This window comes from Belonocnema kinseyi, chromosome 1 (genome assembly GCF_010883055.1).
Source record: "Belonocnema kinseyi isolate 2016_QV_RU_SX_M_011 chromosome 1, B_treatae_v1, whole genome shotgun sequence".
In the NCBI taxonomy this organism is placed as follows: domain Eukaryota; kingdom Metazoa; phylum Arthropoda; class Insecta; order Hymenoptera; family Cynipidae; genus Belonocnema; species Belonocnema kinseyi.
This window is the reverse complement of record NC_046657.1, coordinates 12,546,385-12,564,957: the sequence shown is the minus strand read 5'-3', so window position 1 is coordinate 12,564,957 and position 18,573 is coordinate 12,546,385. Positions and strand designations below refer to the sequence as shown.

Below are 18,573 nucleotides of genomic sequence, written 5' to 3'. Positions count from 1 at the left end.
TAAATCCATAAAAATGAAATTTTGTTTAGAAGAGATTTTCAAAAGATTTTTATTTTTATAACTAATCACTCGGCTTAAAAAGTCAGCTTAAAAATTATTTTAAACTTTTAGAAGTTTGGAAGAAATAAAAAAATACTTGTTGAATTTTCGGTAATCTTTTAAAGTTTTAAAATATTTGTAATCTCTTATAAACTTCTAAGATTCCCAAATATCTTCTAAATTGACCAAAATTATTGCTAAAATTTCTTTAAAATCTTCCGGATTCTCTTTTGCCTTTGTAAATATTGTCTCAAAATTAATATTTCAAAATAAAAAATGACTTTAAATTTACCAGGAATTTAAAGGACTTTTTTTCTTATCTTGAAACATTTCAAAAATTGTAAAACGATTCAAAATTATTTAAAAAGAAAATTTTTTTTGAAATAATAAAAAATCTTACTTTCGAATCTTTTCAAAATTTCGAAATTTCTAAAAGTTCTAAAAACGTTTTGAAATATTTTAAAATTTACTTAAATTTTTTTTTTATTAAAAAATCATTTGAAGTTTTCAACATTTTATTTTATTTTTCAAAATAAAAAATTTTTGCTTTCAAATTTGTTGCATTCTTTTCCGAAACTTTAGGAAATCATTTTAAATATCTCGAAAACTTTTTCAATTTTCTCTTAAAATTCATTTTTTTTAAATCAAAAAATTATTATTCGAAATTTTCCTAAGATCCTTTTACAAAATAACAAAACTATTTAAGTTTTTTCCCAGAAATCATAAGACGATTTTTTAATTCTCTTAATACCCTTCAAAATTCTTTAAAAGTTGCTTTCTTGGAATTTTTCTAACATGTACATTTGAAAAAAATTGGAATCTGTACAAGTTTTAAATTATTTTTAACATCTCTCGAACTTACTCGAATTTTTTCGACAATTTTTCGTAATTTTGCAAAATGCAAAATTTTTCTTTAAAATCTGCTACTTTGTTTCTCGAAATTTTAGGAAACATTCAAAACTTTCAAAACTCGTGAAAAGCTTCTAACTTTTTTCGAAATCTTCAAAAATCTACAATTTATTTCAATGTTTATAAAATATTTTCAAAATTTCAATTATTTTCTAATCGTTCCAAAACTTCTAATACTGCTAATTATCTTTTTAAACAATTCAGTTTTCATACATTTTTCAAAATCCTATAAAATTAAAAAAAATGTATTATAACCTTCCAGATGCTTTTTCAACATATTTGGAAATCTTCAAAACTTAAATTTAATCTTTTAAAATAAATCCTGATTAGGACCGTTAATTATATATTTTTCAGTACCGACTAATAAAAAATAGATTCCTGATATACCATCAGTCGGTAGAACAAGTCCCTATTATACCGACAGTCGATAAAACAGTGTACCGGTAATGATTTTGTTATCAATACGGAAAATAAAAAATAAATTCCTGGTATACAATCAGTCGGTAATACAAATTCCTATTATACCGACAGTCGATACAACAGTACATTGATTTGTATATACCTTAACATCCAAAGGATCACCACAATATTCTCCTTCGATTAAAGTCAAACTGTGACAGACGAGCATTCCTTCAAAAATCGGATGATTTTTTAGCTTTGGTATATTTTTCTCGGCTTCGCCAAGTTGATTATTTGAATTTGGAACAACGCCCCACATGTCGAGACCATCTTCTGTAAGAGTTCCTGTCTAAAATCAAATTTAGAAAATGTTTTTTTTTTTTAATTTACTGGAGGGCGTCGCTTTTAGATACAAATTTTATTTTTTCAAATTATTTCCAGAACTTGTACCTTGTCGAAACAAGTACAGTTAATACTGCCTGCAACGTTAATCACTCGATTGTTGATGCAATAAATTTGGGCTCTTTTTAATCTGACTTGAGCGTAAATTTTTCCCACCGTCATTGCTGCCGGAAGAGCTGGGGGTATGACTATTGTAATTATATCTAAAGCTTTTATTGCTATCACACCTGCTGTAATTCCTCTTGATGCCTGAAAAATACCAATTTCGTTGGTTTTTTTCCAATTCAGAATTTAATTCGTTCAATCTAACTTTTCTATTTGTATATTTTTTTAAAATTCTATTCTTAAACAAGGTATGGGAGTTTGTAATCTATTACCATCAGCTGATAAAATAGGTTCCTGAAATACCAACAGTCGGTTGAGAAAATCTCTATTTCATTGAAAATCGATAAAACAGAGGTGCTGTTTTATCGATTGCCATTATAATAGAAACCGTGTTTATCCACAACTGATAAAGCAGAAATCCTTTTTAGCGATTTTTAGGCCTTGGACTCGACACATTATTGACACGCTTTCATACTTTTTTTTTTAGTTATCACACTATTTTACTACTATTTTGAAGAAAAAAATATCACTCTTAAGACCATATTTTCTTACAAATGTCCGCTAATGCCACTATTTCTGTACTTTTCCTTCAAAAATATTTGTTAACTTTTTCGCTAATTTGCTACAAAGTGTCTCAGTGGCTGAATTATCAACCAACGAATTAAATTTGAAACCAAAAAGATGAATTTTCAGCAAAATACTTGAATGTTCAACTAAAATAGATTAATTTACAACTCTAAATTTGCATTTTTTACACCAAAAAAATTCTTTTCTACAAAGAAAGATCAACTGTTAACAAAACACATATATTTTCTACTAAATAGTTAAATTTTAAACCAAGAATATTAATTTTCTATAAAAATGGAGATTTTTTTAAAACAAAATGTACGAATTTTCAACCTTAAATCAAATAGTTAAACTCTCAATATAAAAAAATTAATTATTGATAAAAAAGGAAAACAATTTTCTACAATATTTTTAGAATTTTAAACCAAAGAGACGAATTTTTCACAAAATAGTTCAATTTTCAACAAAACATGTAATAGTTGATATTTAAACAGAAAAATATCATTTTAAATAAAAGCAGTTAAATATAACCAAAAAAGACAAATTAAAAAAAAACTTGAATCTTGAAATAAAACAAATTAATTTTTAACCATTCAGTTGGATTTTTAAGGAAAAATCGTTTTTTTTACTAAAAAGACTCATTGTTAAAAAAATCCATATATTTTTTATCAGATAGTTGAATTTAAAGCCAAGAGAACTAATTTTCTAATAAAAAAATACAATTTTCTGAGAAAATATATGAATTTTCAACCAAGTAGTGGAATTTTTACCTAAAAAAGATCAATTTTCAACAAAAAATCGAATAGTTCAATTTAAAGTACAAAAGAAACTAATTTTCAATCAAAAGACAATGGAGTTTCTAAAAACTTTTAAATAAATAATAGAATTTTTAAACTCAAAAATTCAATTTTTAACCAAAAAATAAGCTTTTATTGAGGAGAATTAATTTTTGATAAAAAAATGCATTTTTTACAAAATATTTTCGTTTTGTACCAAATAGTTGAATTTTATACTGCATTGTTGAATTTTCAAGTTTAAAGGCAGGAATTTTCCATTCAAAAAAGTTGAATTTTCGAGTCTAGAATATGAATTTTCAACAAAAAATTTCATTTAAAAAAAAAAAATACATTTTGACAAGAATCTTCAAGGAAAACATTAAATTTTAAAAAAGTAGTTCAATTTTCAAACAAGGAGTTGACAACAAAAAACTTAATTTAAACCAAAAAATGGATTTTCTGCTGAAAAAAGACGAACTTTCAACAAAATTCATTAATTTCAAACAAAATAGTTAAATTTTCTATTAAATTGTTTAATATGTTAAATGAAAATATGAATTTTCTACAAAACATTTGAATTTTCAATCCGAAAATATAAATTTTAAACAAAAAAGTTAATTTACAACCGAACCGGATTAATTTTTAACCAGAAAACCAAATATTGAAAATACTGACGAAAAGTCAGTATTATCAGTTTGTTTTTAAGCTTATATACATATAAATTTCATATTATTCTTGAGAACATTAGAAAAGATTTTGTCTTATTTCATATGCATCAAAAAAGAATCTAGAAGATATAAAAAAATTATTTTACCGAATTATACAAAATATTGGGAAAAATTCGAGCCTTTTTAAAAAATATTTGGGACTTTTAGAAGTTTGGAAGAAATAAAAAATATTTGATGATTTTTCGGAAATGCTGCCAAGTTTTTAAAATATTTTTAATCTATTCAAAACCTCTTAAATTACTAAAAATCTTTTTAGCTGACTTGATTTTTTAATGAAATTTTGAAATATTATTCAAAATGTAAGAAAGTTGCCTGAAAATCTTCCAAATTTTCTTGAAAATTTTAAGAATATTAAAAAAGATTTTTGAATATTTGAGATATGTCAAAAAAGAATAGGGAAAAAAGAGTTTTATTTTAAAAGATTTTACAAAATGCTAGGAAAAATTCAAGCCTTTTTAAAAGATATTTCGGTTTTTTAGACGTATGGAATAAATAAAAAATATTAGATGAATTTTCGGAAATGCTTTCAAGTTTGAAAATATTTTTAGGTGACTCGAATTTTTCTCGACATTTTGCCAAATCATTCAAAATGTAAGAAATTTTCCTCGAAATCTTTTAAATGTTCGTAGGAATTTTTTAAATCATTTACAATTTAACATTCGTTTTTAATCTCTTCAAATCTTCTAAATATTTCATGAATTTACTTGATTTTTAGTCTTACTAATGCCCATAAATCTTATGAAAATTAAATTTTTAATCCTTTTAAAATGGTTAAACCTTCTAATGTTGTTAAATTACTCAGATTGTCCGTGACATTTTCTTTTAAATTATGAAAAATTTAAAAAAAAAATTGGTCTTAAAATCTGTCAGATTCTTCTTTGACAATTTTAGAAATCGTTGTAAATGTTTTTAAATATCCCCTTAAAATTAATTTTTCAAAATAAAAAATCATTTTAATTTTTTCTAGGAACCTGAAGAATCTTTTTTCACTTTTTTAAAACCTTAAAAAATTCCTAAAATATCTTAAGTTTTCATTATTTTTGAATCGTTTTAAAAATTCTAAGTATCTCTTAAACTTACTCAAATTTCTTCTAAATTGATATATTATGGCAGAATTTTACTTTAAAATCCTTTAAACTCTTTTTGAATATTTTAGGAATACAATTAAAAAAGTTTTGTAATGTTTTTCAATTTGCTGTTATAAATCATTAGGAAAAAAAATCATTTGAAATTTTCCCATTAATCTGAAGAATATTTTTTTCATTCTCTCGACGCCCCGAAAAATTCAGTTTACCTAGAATTTGTTTAAAACCTAAAAAAGTTAAAATAATTGTCTTAAAAATTATGAAAAAGCTTTTTAATTTTTTTCTTGAATTCTCCCATATAAGTTTTTCCCATAATTTAATTTCCTTTATCATTCTAAAAATGTAAAAAGAACAAAATTATTTCCTAATATTTTACAATTTAAATATTCTCCCTTAGGGTAACTTATATTTAATGCTTACCTTACTGACTATAGTATAAATAAAGCCACAAGTTGCGATCGCTGACAGAATTCCAATAAATTTGTACGAATCTTGGTCAAATTTAAAATCTGCCGGTGGTGGGTAAAGAATTGCAGAGACTAAACCACCTTTGCTGGTTTGGAGACCAGTTCTTATAACTCTGGCTAAAACTGGCTTATCGCTATAATACCTTAAAAAAATTATTTACATTTATTCATTTTAATTTGACAAAATTCAATTTTTTGTCACTAAATATATATATATATATATATTTTTAATTATACCTTGTTTGAATGATGTGCGTCCCTGAGTAAAGTGTATGGTGCGAACATTCCTTAGAATCATAAAATTTATGGTTGTGCGGTAATGGTGTTTTCGTCACTGGCACCGACTCTCCTGTTAATTTTTTTTTTAATTTTAACTTTATTTTTTATATAAAATTAAAAAAAAAAATAATAATTTACCAAGAGTTCTTAATTGCCCAAGAATTTATGTTGAGCAAATGCTCTCGAGAATATGCTCTTAAGTTCGAACAGGCTATTTAGAGAGCAGCATTTAAAACAGAATATAAGGCATTTAGTATTACCGAATTTTCAAAAAATTAAAATAGAAGTTAATTTTATTATTTTTGTTAAAAATCGCTTCTATTTTGTTGAAAATTCATCTTTTGTGTTGAATTAAACTATTTTTGGTATCCTACTAAAATCCTTTTTGGTTCAAAATTTATTTTCTTAAGTTGAAAATTAAAATATTTATTTTTAAATTCCTGAATTATATTAAAAATTCGATTTTGTGAGAGAATATTTAAGCTTCTTGGTGACTAATTCCTCTTTTTGGTTGAAAATTCATCTTATTGGTTAAAAATTGATATATTTTTTTGTTTGTTGAAAATTAGTTTTTCTTATTTAGATTTATTTTTTTTACTGAAAATGTAACTATGTTTATTAATATTCTGTCATTTCGGCTATCACGGCGTGACTATTGTAGAGAATCTAAAATTTTAATTATATTTAAATTTTTAATTAAATCAAAATTTTAATTTTCGTTTTAATTTAATGAAGACCGTAAGAGCTACAAAAATTCTTACTCATATTTACATCGACGGTCAAAAAAAGCATTTATTTGATTCTTACGAAATATACTTATAGAAAATGTAACTGCTTTTTTTTTTTGAAAATATATCTTTTTTTATATCGTTTTGATATCTTCTTGGTTGAAAAGTATTTGCGCTTAGAACTCATTAGGAAAAAAATCATTAGAAATTTTTCGTTGAAAAATTCCTTTAATTTTATTGAAAATTAAGTTTTTCTGAAAAATTTAATTATTTTATTTTTAGTTGAAAATTTATCTGTTTTAGGTGAAAATTCAACTATTTTTTGAAAATCCGTCGTTTTTTGGTTTAATTCTCATTAGTTGAAACTTCATCGTGTTGGTTAAAAATCAATTTCTGCGGTTGAAAATTTAACTATTTTGTTGAAAATTTGTTTTCTTGTTTGTTGAACATTTGTTTTACTGACTCAAAATGTAAGTATTATATTTTTTATAGAAAATTTATCTTTTTAGTTGAAAATTCATGTGTTTAGTTGAAAAATAATTTTTTTTTTAAGTTAAATATTTATTATTTTAGTTAAAAATCCGCTTAAACAATTCTATTTTTTGTGGGAAACATATATTCTTTTGATAAAAGTATTATCTTTTTTATTAAAAAATGTTCTATTTTGTAGAAAATTGAACTATTCTAATTTTTTGGTCAAAATTCATTTTTTTTTTGGTTGAAAAAAGAAATGATTTAAAAATTAGTCTTTTTTATATAGAGAATTCATGTTTTGGGTTGGAAATTCCACTATTTGGTCAAAAATTTATATTTTTGGTTGAAAATTAATCATTGTGATTAAATATAATTTTTTGTTTGGTTGATTTTTTTTAATTAATGAAGATGTAACTATTTTAGTTTTCCTGAAAAATTTAAATTTTTAGTTGAAAATTAATTAATTTTGCTGTAAACTCGTTTTTTTAAATCTACATTTCCAACTGCAAATTGAACTATTCTAGTTTGGGTATGTAAATTTATTATTTTTAATTGAAAATTTATATATTTTATTGAATCTGTATATTTTTCGGTAGAAAATGCATTTTTGGGGTTTAAATTTGAATTATTTTGTTGACAAATTTTTTTTTTGGTTGAAAATTGATTTTTTTAACTGAAAATTTAAATCTTCTATTGTTGGTTAAAAAAATCCTTTTTATGGATAAAAAATAAACTGTTTTGTAGAAAATTCGTTTTCTTCTTGGTTGAAAATTTATTTTTCTCACCTTTTAACTATTCTAGTTTTGGTTGAAAATTGATCTTTTTTAGGTGAAAATTCATGTGTTTTGATCAAAATGAGAATTTTTTGAGTTTAAATTGAATTATTTTGATGAGACTTCACTTTTTTGTTGAAAATCGATTCTTTTAACTGAAAATTTAATTCTATTTTTGGTTCAAGAAACATTTTTTTGGGTAAACAAATAAGCTATTTTTTGATAATCCGTTCTCTTCTTGGTTGCAAATTTATGTTACTAACTAAAAATGAAATTATTTTATTTTTGGTAAAGAATTTATCTTTTTAGTTTAAAATTCATGGATTAAGTAGAAAAATAATTTATTTTTAGTTGAATATTTATCATTTCAGTTGCAAATTTACATTAATTATTCCTATTTTGTGAAAAATTTACCTTTTTTATAGAAATATCATATCCTTTATTAAAAAATGTTCTGTTTTGTAGAGAATTGAACTATTCATTTTCTTTGTTAAGAATTCATTTCTTTGTTTGAAAAAAAAATTAGTTTTTTTTATAGAAACTTCATCTTTTGGAAAATTCCACTATTTGGTCAAAAATGCATATTTTTGGTTGAAAATTCATAATTGTGATTAAAAATTAAATTTTGTTGCTGAAAATTAGTTTCTTTTTAGTTAAAAATTAATTTTTTAAACTGAAGATGTGACTATTTTAGTTTTCCTGAAAAATTTAGATTTTTATTTGAAAATTAATTAATTTTGCTGTGAATTCGTTTTTTTTTATTTACTTTTCGAACTGCAAATTGAACTATTCTAGTTTTGGTATGTAAATTTATTATTTTTAATTGAAAATTTATATATTTTATTGAAAATGTATCTTTTTGGTAGAAAATGAATGCTTTGAGTTAAAAAGGGAATTATTTTGTTGAAACTAAATTTTTTTGGTTCAAAATTGATTGTTTTCGCTAATAATTTAATTCTTCTATTTTTGGCTGAAAAAATCATTTTTATGGATAAAATGTTTTGGGTTGAAAATGCAGCTATTTATTTGGTTAAAAATTCATATTTTTGGTTGAAGATTCATTATTCTAGTTAAAAATTCATTTCTAAGGTTCAAAATTTCTCTTTTTTATTTGAAAAATCAACTAAAAAGTGTTTAAAATGTATTTAGAAACAATTTTTTTAATGCATTAATATTATTAATCTTCTAGGTGTATGGTTGGTTTTATACCTAGACGAATTTAGAAATTGGGATATTGTCGCAACCCTAAATAAGGTCGTGTTTGATGCTAATAATATTTTTTTAATTAAATATTATTATTAATAAATATTGAAAATATGATTTTTACATCCTCATTCAAAACACTAACCAGTGAGCATAGATTCGTTGACTATACAATTCCCTGTAAGTAATACTGCGTCACAAATAACCAAGCCCTGAAACCTGGGAAGTTCAATCACATCCCCTGGCACCAAATCCGAACTGGAAATACTTTCGAATTCTCCATTTTCTCTCAAAACTCGAACCGTTTCTGTAGAAGCGACCGTATTTCGAAGATTTGTTTGATTCTGCAGAAAAACAATTATATCTCATTTATTTCAGAAAAATAAAAATAATTTTTTCTAATTATATTTGGTGTTTTAAAAGGAAAAAATGAAATGATAATTATTAGATATTTGTAATTTAATTTATAAACATTTTGAAAATTAAAAACAAAAAATTTAACTTTCTACTTTAGTTTTTATATTTTATTTTTCACTTACTTTTCTCGTTTCATAGACGGAACTTGCAATTCCGCCAATTGACATCAAAATTATAGCAACTGCATAATAATAATAGCTTGAGGATAGCCAAACTATCAGTGTGAAAATTTGGAAGATATAGAACGGATCCAAAATTTCGAGAATGATCAAGAGTCCTACGCTTTTCACTGGCACGAGTATCTCATTATATCCGTGAACAATTCGTCTAAAGTGTTTTCAAAAATTAAAATTTAAATAAACATTTAATCTTTTTAAATAATAAAGAAATAATATAAATAATGTAAATATAAATAATATAATAATATAAAATACACAGTATAAAATATAAAATAAAATAATACGTAAATAATATAAATAATATGAAAAAATATTTGTTATTATGAATGAATAATCTGGAAGATTGTAAGCAAATAATTTTTTTTTTGCAGGATTTAAAGAAAAATGTAGCAAAAATTGGAATAATTTTAAAAGGAATTTAAAATATTTGAAAAAAACTCATGATAATTAAAAATGTTGAAAAGATTTTTAAACATTATAAACAAAATGTAGATTTCAAGAAAAAATTTGGAAAGATTGTAAAATATTTCTAAAATTGTTTAAAAATAATCTGGAGGATTCAAAGGCAATGTTTTCAATTTGTATAATTTAAAAAAAAATAGCAAAATTCGAATCATTTTAAAACAGAGTTAGAATTAAACAAAATTTTTTTTTTAATAATTTACGATTTTAAAAAGAATTTAAACAGTTTTAAACAAAATGTAGGTTTTGATAGGTTTTAAGATAATAACAAAATTTTCTTGATATTCTAGAGAAGGTTAAAAAAAATTGTTGTTTTAAATATATAATTTTAGAAGCATATTTAACATGATTTCAAATATTTCCAAAATTGTTTTAAAATAATCTGCTCGATTGTAAGGCAATATTTTTAATTTATATGAATTTAAAAAAGAGTTCAGAAAAAATTTGAATCATTTTAAAAGGAATTTAGAATATTTGAAAAAATGTCAAAAAATAATTTAAAATATTAAAAAGATTTTAAAAATTTGTAAACGAAGTGTAGACTTTTAAATATTAAAAAAATTTCAATGTTTAAGGAATTTGATTGATTTCAAGATAATGAAAAAATTGTCCTTATATTCCTGGGAAAATTTAAAAATAGTTTTTATTGTGAATGAACAATCTGGAAGATTGTAAGGCAATGATTTTAATTTTGCAGAATTTAAAAATGAGTTCATCAAAAATTCGAATCATTTTAAAAGGAATTTAGAATATTTGAAAAAAAACTCAAAAATAATAAAAAATTTCAAAAAGGTTTTAAAAAATTGTTAACAAAATGTAGATTTTTAAATTAAAATGCAAGATAATAAAAAAATCTCTTGATATTCCTGGGAAGATTTAAAAATATTTCTAAAATGTTTTAAAAATAATCTGAAAAATTGTAAGTCAATGTTTTTAATTTTATAGGATTAAAAAGAGAAACGATCAAAAATTCGAATCATTTAAAAATATATTTAGACATTTTGGAAAAAATTTAAAAAATAATTTATATTTGGAAAAGATTTGAAAAAAAAACAAAATGTAGATTTTTAAAGATTTTAATAGAAATATTTAAGATTTTGATAGATTTCAAGATAATAAAAAAATGGCTTTGATATTCCTGTGAAAATGTTTGAAAATATTTTTTTTCAATAAATAATTGGGAAAATTGTAAGGAAATATTTTTAATTTTTCAGGATTTGAAAAAAAAGAAAAAATTCAAACCAGTGAAAAAGATATTTAGAAATTTTTGAAAAAAAAAATTTACATGTTGAAAAGATTTTTAAAAAATTATAAACAAAATGTAGATTATTAATGATTTTTGAATAAGCATTTGTGATTTTGATAAGTTTCAAGATAATAAAAAAAATTGTCTTGAATTCCTGGGCAAATTGAATATTTTTTTTATTTTGAATAAATAATTTTAAGCGAATATTTAAAAAGATTTTAAAAGATTTTCAAAATTGTTTAAAATTAATCCAGAAAATTTTAAGGAATTTTTTAAAATTTTTTATGGATTTGTAAAAAAAAAAATTAGCAAAATTTCGAAACATTTAAAAAGATAGTTCGAATCTTTGAAAAAATTTCAAAAATAATTTACACTTTTGAAAAGAATTAAAAAAATTGTATACAAAATGTAGATTTTTAAATAGTTTGAAATAACAATTCGAGCTTTTTAATGATTTTGATAGGTTCCAAGATAATACAAAAATTGTCTAGACATTCCTGAGAAAATGTACAAATATTTTTTAGTTTGAATAAATAATTTTAAGCGATTATTTAAAAAGATTTCAAAAGATTTCCAAAATGGTTTTCAAGTAATCTGGAAAATGTCAAGGCAACATTTTTAATTTTTAAAGCTTTAAACAAAAAATGAGAAACTATTTGATTCATTTTAAAAGATATTTAGAAATTTTTGAAAACAAAAAATAAAAAATGATTTGAAATTTTGAAAAGATACAAAAAATTCTAAATTTAGTTTTTTAAAGATTTTGATATAAAAATATGAGCGTTTAAGGATTTTGATAGGTTTCATGATAGTAAAAGATTTTCTTTATATTCCTTGGAAAATTTTTTAAATATTTATTATTTCGAAAAAAAATAATTTTAAGAGAATATTTATAAATATTTATAAAATTGTTAAAAAATAATCTAGAGGATTGTAAGGTAATGTTTTTAATTTTGCAGGATTTAATAAAGAGTTAAGCAAAAATTCGAACCATTTTAAAAGGAATTTAGAATATTAGAAAAAACTTAAAAAATAATAAAAAATTTTGAAAAGATTTGAAAAATTTGTGAACATTATGTAGATTTTTAAAGATTTTGAAATAAGAATCTGAGCGTTTAAGAATTTGCATAGATTTGAAGATAATAAAAAAATTTTCTTCATACTCTTGGAAAGATTTAATAACAATTTTTATTTTAAATAGATAAGCTTAAGTAAAAATTTAAAAAGATTTCTAAAATTGTTTAAAAGTAACTTCGACAAATAGTAATGCAATATTTTTAATTTTGCAGAATATAAAAAAGCAACAAAAAAATATTTAAAAAATTGTAACCACTATGTAGAAATTTAAAGCTTTTTAAGGATTTTAAAAGGTTAAGAGATAATAAGAAAATTATCTTTATATTTGTGGGAAGATTTTAAATTATTTACTTCAAAAAAACATTTTAAGAAGATATTTCAAAATATTTCAAAGAAAAACAAAATTTTATGTATAAATAACAATTGAACAATTATTGATTTGAAACTACTTAAACATAAAATATTTGAATTTGAATTTTAAATGTTTTCAGTTAAAAAAATCTCGTAAAATTTTATGTTTCTAGCTTAAAATTGTTTAAAGTGGCATATTCATAAAAGTTAAAAGTTTAGAATGTTATAATATTAAAAATTTTTTAAATACATGTAAATTATTATTCATTTAAATACAATTTATTCAAATGAGTAAGTGTTGAACTTAAATTTCAAATGTTTAAATTCAAAAGTGCCACTTTCAGTGCTCTAATTTGCAATTCACTCTTTATTATATTAAATAACAAAATTTTGTAGCTAAGAGTTTTAATTTTTTAATTTGAATGGCCGTGATTTTTGCGAACCGGGGAAAAACGGGAAAAAATATATGTTACCTTAAAAGTTGCTCCTCTTTCGAAAGTCCTTGTTTTTTTCCTAAATGAAGATCCGAATTGGCAATAAATTTATCCAGGCCAGTCAGTTTCGAAAATTCGTTTCTTCTTTCGTCCCAAATGTAACATTGCTTCTTGCACCAAAATGCTCGATATTCGAAAATCTCTTGCTGTGTTCCATTTTCCAAATGGAGTTTCAAATTCTTTCCCTCGATTTTCTTGATCAGATCGTAATCGGCATTCTTCAGAAATTTCGACACAGACTCTTCTCTGTTTAAGAGAATTTAATTTTTAAATATATTTTTTTGTAATCCATTGTCATCGACTGATAAAATTGATTCTTGACGTACCATCAGTCGGTGGAACAGTTTTCTACTATATCGACAGTCGATAAGACAGATCTTCTGTTTTGTCGACTGTCGTTAAAGTATAAACCGTGTTTATCACCACTGATAAAGCAGAAATCTATTTTCACGACCGATGGTAACTTACCCAATGTCTTTCGTCGAAATTTTTTGCACATTCTTTACAAAATAGGTTTTGTGCTTCTCCTGATAGTCGCTCTAGAGAAAAAATAATTTAAAAAAAATTTAAAAACCGTATAAAAATCTTGTGTTACTAATAATATATTATTAAATTTTAGATTATTACGACAATCAGGAGTCTTGTCGCTTCTTTCAATGGACATTTTCTGTGAGTGGCGTAGAGATGCAAATGAGGGTACCAATGGAATAAAAGCCTTATGAATCCCAGAGTCAGAATGTAAGACAAATAAGTGAGAAGAGTTGCCCAAAGACTCTTCTCGAATCCATGTACATACTAGAAGAAATAGAATCCACTTTTCAATGCCAATAACTAATTAATTCATTTATTAAATCTATTTTTTTTAATGAATAATGAATTATTGGAACTGAAACAAATTCATAAACCTACCATAACATCATGACTCGCATGAATTTTCTGGACTTCCAATTTCTCGTCGATTTTTAAGCCTGGGAAAATATTTTACAATCATTGAATGTTTTATAAATGTTTCATTTTTAATGAAATTCAAAATAATTGAGACATTTCCTATTTTTTATAATATTTTTCGGCAATTCTATCTCATTTTACCAATTAGGAATTTTTAAAATTAAATTTACTTCAAAGAGCAGCTAAAATTTCTTAAAAGCTTAGGTTTTTTTTACCGGAAATTATAATTATTAAGCAATAAATCATCAGCTTTACCAATTTTCACCAATTTAGGTTATGTAAGTGTTTTTCGTTTAATATTGGCATTTCCAAACGAAAATCACAATTTGGATAATATTTATAATCTTTTTTGATTTAACATAATTCTTTTTCAGAGAAGATTTTCGACTGTTTGACAATTTTAGGTCATGTTGTTGTATTACAGCATGAATCAGTATTTTCAATTAAAAAATCGTATTTTAAATAAAATAAATTTTTTTTACAGTTTGTAATTAAAGGCACCGTTTGAACCGAAAATATTCATATATTTTTAAAGAAGATTTACCCTTTTTCAACAATTTAAGGTTATGTTAAGTACTTTTCGTCGAATATTGGCATTTTCAAAATAAAAAGCATAATTTAAACATTATTTAGAATATTTGCACTATTTTGGATTATATTGTTCTTCCCTTCGGAAATCTTTACTTTTAATTTTAAAGAATTATATTTCAAAGAAGGTACACAACTTTTTACAATTTTAGGTTATGTTTCCGTTTTGCAACAGTAATCAGTATTTCCAATAAACAATCATGTTTTAAATTAAATAAACTTTGTTTTACTATTAGTAAGTGAAGGTAGCTGTTTTCACCGGAAATATCGATATATATTTTAAGAAGATTTACAATTTAGAACAATTTCAGGTTATTATATTATTTAGAATATTTGAACATTTTTTTATTATATTGAGGTTCTTTTCTTCGGAAATCTTTACTTTTAATTTCATACAATTATATTTTAAAGAAGATTTGTTTGTTTGTCGAATATTGGCACTTTCAGATGAAAATAATAAGTTGAACATTATTTAGAATCTTTGAAAAATTTTGGATTATGTTGTGTTCGCTTTTTTTGTTGAAATATATACTTTTAATTTTGAAGAATTATATTTCAAAAAACACAACCTTTTAACAATTTTAGGTTATGTAGCCGTTTTACGACAGCAATCAGTATTTTCAATAAAAAATTGTATTTTAAATAAAATAAACTTTGTTTTACTATTTGTAAGTGAAAGTAGCGGTTTTGACCGAAAAAAATATATTTTCTTTAAAGAAGATTTACAATTTTGGAACAATTAAAGGTTATGTTATTGAAAATTGTTATTTTAATTTAGAAAATTATAACTTTTCAGATTATAATTTAGGGTGTCTACCCTACTTAAAAAACCTGGAATATCCAGGGAATTTTTATATATCTGGTAAAACTTAGAAATGTTAGGGATTTTTTTCTTTTTGATCAGTTAATTTGTTTGAGCGTGTTTATTTTTTTAAATTTGAATGATAAAAATGAAGAAAAATTATATTTCATTTTGTTGAATATTCGTTTTTATTTCTTTTGTTTTTAACTATTTCATTTTTCGTTAAAAATCGATCATTTTTAGTTGAAAATTCAAGTATCTGATTGAAAATTCATGTATTTTGTTGAAAATTTGTTCCTTCTGGTATGGAATTAATTTTCTTATTTGAAAACTCAACAGTTTCTTTTTAATTTTTCTCTCTCTTTCGACTGAAAAATCTTTCTTTGTTCAGAATTCACCTTTTCAGAATGAAATTCAAATTGGTTGTAAGTAAAACTCTTTTGTTAAAAATTAATTTTCTTCTTTGAAGATTCATAATTTTTAATTCATCTTTTTGTTTGAAAAATGAGCTAGTTTGTTGAACATTAGTTTTTTCTTTGAATGAAAATTAATTTTTTTATAGAAAATTTAACTATTAAATTGTAGGCTGACTATTTTTTTAATTCATCTTTTTTTTTAGAAACCTCATCTATTTTCGGTAAAACTCAATCTTTTTGGTTAAAATTTTAAATATTGCAGATTTTTTTTGTGTGAAAAATTATTTTTTTTAACTGGAAATTTAACTATTCCAATTTTTGTTTCTTTTGATAAAAAATTATTGCATTGCAAAAGATTAAACAATGTTTGAATAATTTTAAGTTATCTTATAATTTTTCACAGGAAATCGATTCGTTAACAAAAAGAATATTCACAATATAAAACAGTTCTTGTCATATTATATTAGTTGTTTGAACATTTTTAGGTTATGTTGTATTATTTTTTATCCAAAATGTGTATTTTTGAACAAAATTGCAACGGTTTGATTGCATTAATGTTTTATAGAAATATTGTATATTAATTTTGAAGTTAAGATATCAATTTTCATCAATTGTCAAAATTATTGCCTTTGCTTTTCTTTTTTATTATTTTATATAATGGACACTATGACGTACACAAATTTTGTATTAATATTACGTTTATATTTGATATATTTATTTATATTATTATATATACATTTTTTATGTACATTTTATGTTTTGTTTTATTTTTTTTTATCATTTATTTATTTCTTTTTTATTATTTTTAAAATTAAAAACGGAAATTCAAAAGTGTTTCTAAGAATCTAATACAATTTTATTTTAAATTGTTATTTTTCATTGAACAAGGAATAATGTTTTTTTTTAATGTTTGAAAAAAGTTACCATTGACATCAGTCATAACTCTGTCTCGTGCTTCCTCAATGTTTTCCAACGTTGATGGATTTTTTTCTGCACAATGTTAGTCTAAGAGATAAGACGCAAGCAGTGAATTATTTTCTCACTCAGGCTGTCTGCGTTTCTGCAACAAAATATTTATTCATACACAAAATAATGAATCAAATATTTAACAAAAATATATTTTTTATTCATAAATTATCTCCTGAAACACATAAGGGAATTTTTGTTTCACGTAGAATTATAACTTCAATTTCAAAACTTGAAAATTATTTTATTTTTATTTCACAATGAACCAGTAGATTTTCGGCTTCATAGCCGAAAAGTTATATGTTCGATTCTCGCTTCCTACAATTTTTTATTTTATTTTTTATATACTAAAATGTTTATAAATACAATTTTCTTCTAAAATCATTAAAAATCATTATAATAATAATTTTTATTATGCCTGCTGTCACGGAAAAACTGTTTTTTTAAAACATTATCATGTTTTTCACAAACGAATTCATTTCATATAAATATAATATATATATATATATATATATTTTTTTTTTTTCAGGAACAAATTATTGTAAAGGTTTATTGGGGATGATATTTTTTGCAATTAACCTATTGAAAAAATTAATAATGCCGACGATAAAATCCGGAAATGGTATTTATAAACATAATAAATAATAAAATAAAAAGTGTAGGCAGCGAGGTTCGAACACGCGACATTTACGCTATGTAGCCGAAGCACAACTGCGTTGGCTACCGGACGATGTTATCATTTTATTTTATTGTCTTTATTTTATTTTTATTCCTTTCGAAATGAAATGTTTCCAACACTTTTTCTTTTAGTTTTCTATCTTTCACTGGCACAAGTTCTTGTTTTGCAAATAAATCCGATAACAATCAGGCTGTAAAGTGCGCACGTGATACTGATTGTTGTTCGCAAATTTCAATTTTCCTACACTACAAAAAGTTGGTGAAAAAAGAAAGAAAACAAAAACAAATCTTTAAAGCCGATAACGAAAAAAAAAGAATATTTCTAAAAATAATGATATAATTAAACTAATTTATTAATAAATTATGATTTCTATTAAAATACTAATAATTTTTATTTTCATCCCTATTATTTATCGGATTTATAATCGGAATCTAGTAAAATGAATCGGATTGAACTGGTATGAGCGACATTTCAAATCTGGAGAAAAGTGGTTCTAGTTGATTGAATCCAGAAGATTCGTTGTCAATTTCCAGTTAAATTTAATTTATTCCAAGAAAAATCAAAGGTGCTATTTTCACTTAGACTCAATTTATTTTTTATTTTGTTGTAAAAAAAAATCATGGGGTCATATGAACCCAAAAAATGAAAAAATGCGTTTATTTGAGCCAGATATAAAAAATAATACAGACACTTTATTTTTCTTATAAAATTATAATAATATTGTATCCAAAAGTGGGTCCATTTTGCCCCAAAATATAAATACAATGAATATAAATGAAAGAAAAAATTAATCAGGTTATTTATTTATATTTATTACCTGACAAAAATCGCATAATAATTTTTGTCTGGCCGGTGTCAGACGCTTTATAACTTCGCGCTTAACCCTTAAACGGCCAAAACGCCACTACCGGGACAATGCTTTTCAACGGCCAATAACTAAGACTATTCGACACTAGAAAAAATTGAGACACATATATTTTTATTGCTTAAGATCTCCTCTTTCCGACGGTGCCA

The 18,573-nt window shown here is 23.1% G+C and overlaps 2 protein-coding genes across 4 annotated transcripts in view; one reads left to right on the top strand and one right to left on the bottom strand.

Moving 5' to 3' along the window:
- Positions 1 to 13,991, top strand: part of LOC117166880 (testis-expressed protein 10 homolog) — a 58,829-nt gene extending 44,838 nt beyond the window's left edge. For all 3 annotated transcript variants that reach the window (XM_033351312.1, XM_033351302.1, XM_033351319.1), the window contains exon 6: positions 13,780 to 13,991. The gene's annotated coding sequence lies outside the window, so the exon portion shown is untranslated. The remainder of the gene's footprint in view (positions 1 to 13,779) is intronic.
- LOC117166873 (probable cation-transporting ATPase 13A3) overlaps positions 1 to 18,573 on the bottom strand; it is a 52,240-nt gene that overhangs the window by 23,571 nt on the left and 10,096 nt on the right. The window contains exons 2-12 of the mRNA XM_033351289.1: positions 16,839 to 16,974; positions 14,070 to 14,128; positions 13,788 to 13,955; positions 13,629 to 13,699; positions 13,140 to 13,406; positions 9,474 to 9,678; positions 9,080 to 9,278; positions 5,715 to 5,826; positions 5,431 to 5,620; positions 1,798 to 1,998; positions 1,511 to 1,696 (exon numbers count right to left, since the gene is read on the bottom strand). Coding sequence (XP_033207180.1) covers positions 1,511 to 1,696; positions 1,798 to 1,998; positions 5,431 to 5,620; positions 5,715 to 5,826; positions 9,080 to 9,278; positions 9,474 to 9,678; positions 13,140 to 13,406; positions 13,629 to 13,699; positions 13,788 to 13,955; positions 14,070 to 14,128; positions 16,839 to 16,854 — 1,674 coding nt within the window. The 5' untranslated portion in view covers positions 16,855 to 16,974. The remainder of the gene's footprint in view (positions 1 to 1,510; positions 1,697 to 1,797; positions 1,999 to 5,430; positions 5,621 to 5,714; positions 5,827 to 9,079; positions 9,279 to 9,473; positions 9,679 to 13,139; positions 13,407 to 13,628; positions 13,700 to 13,787; positions 13,956 to 14,069; positions 14,129 to 16,838; positions 16,975 to 18,573) is intronic.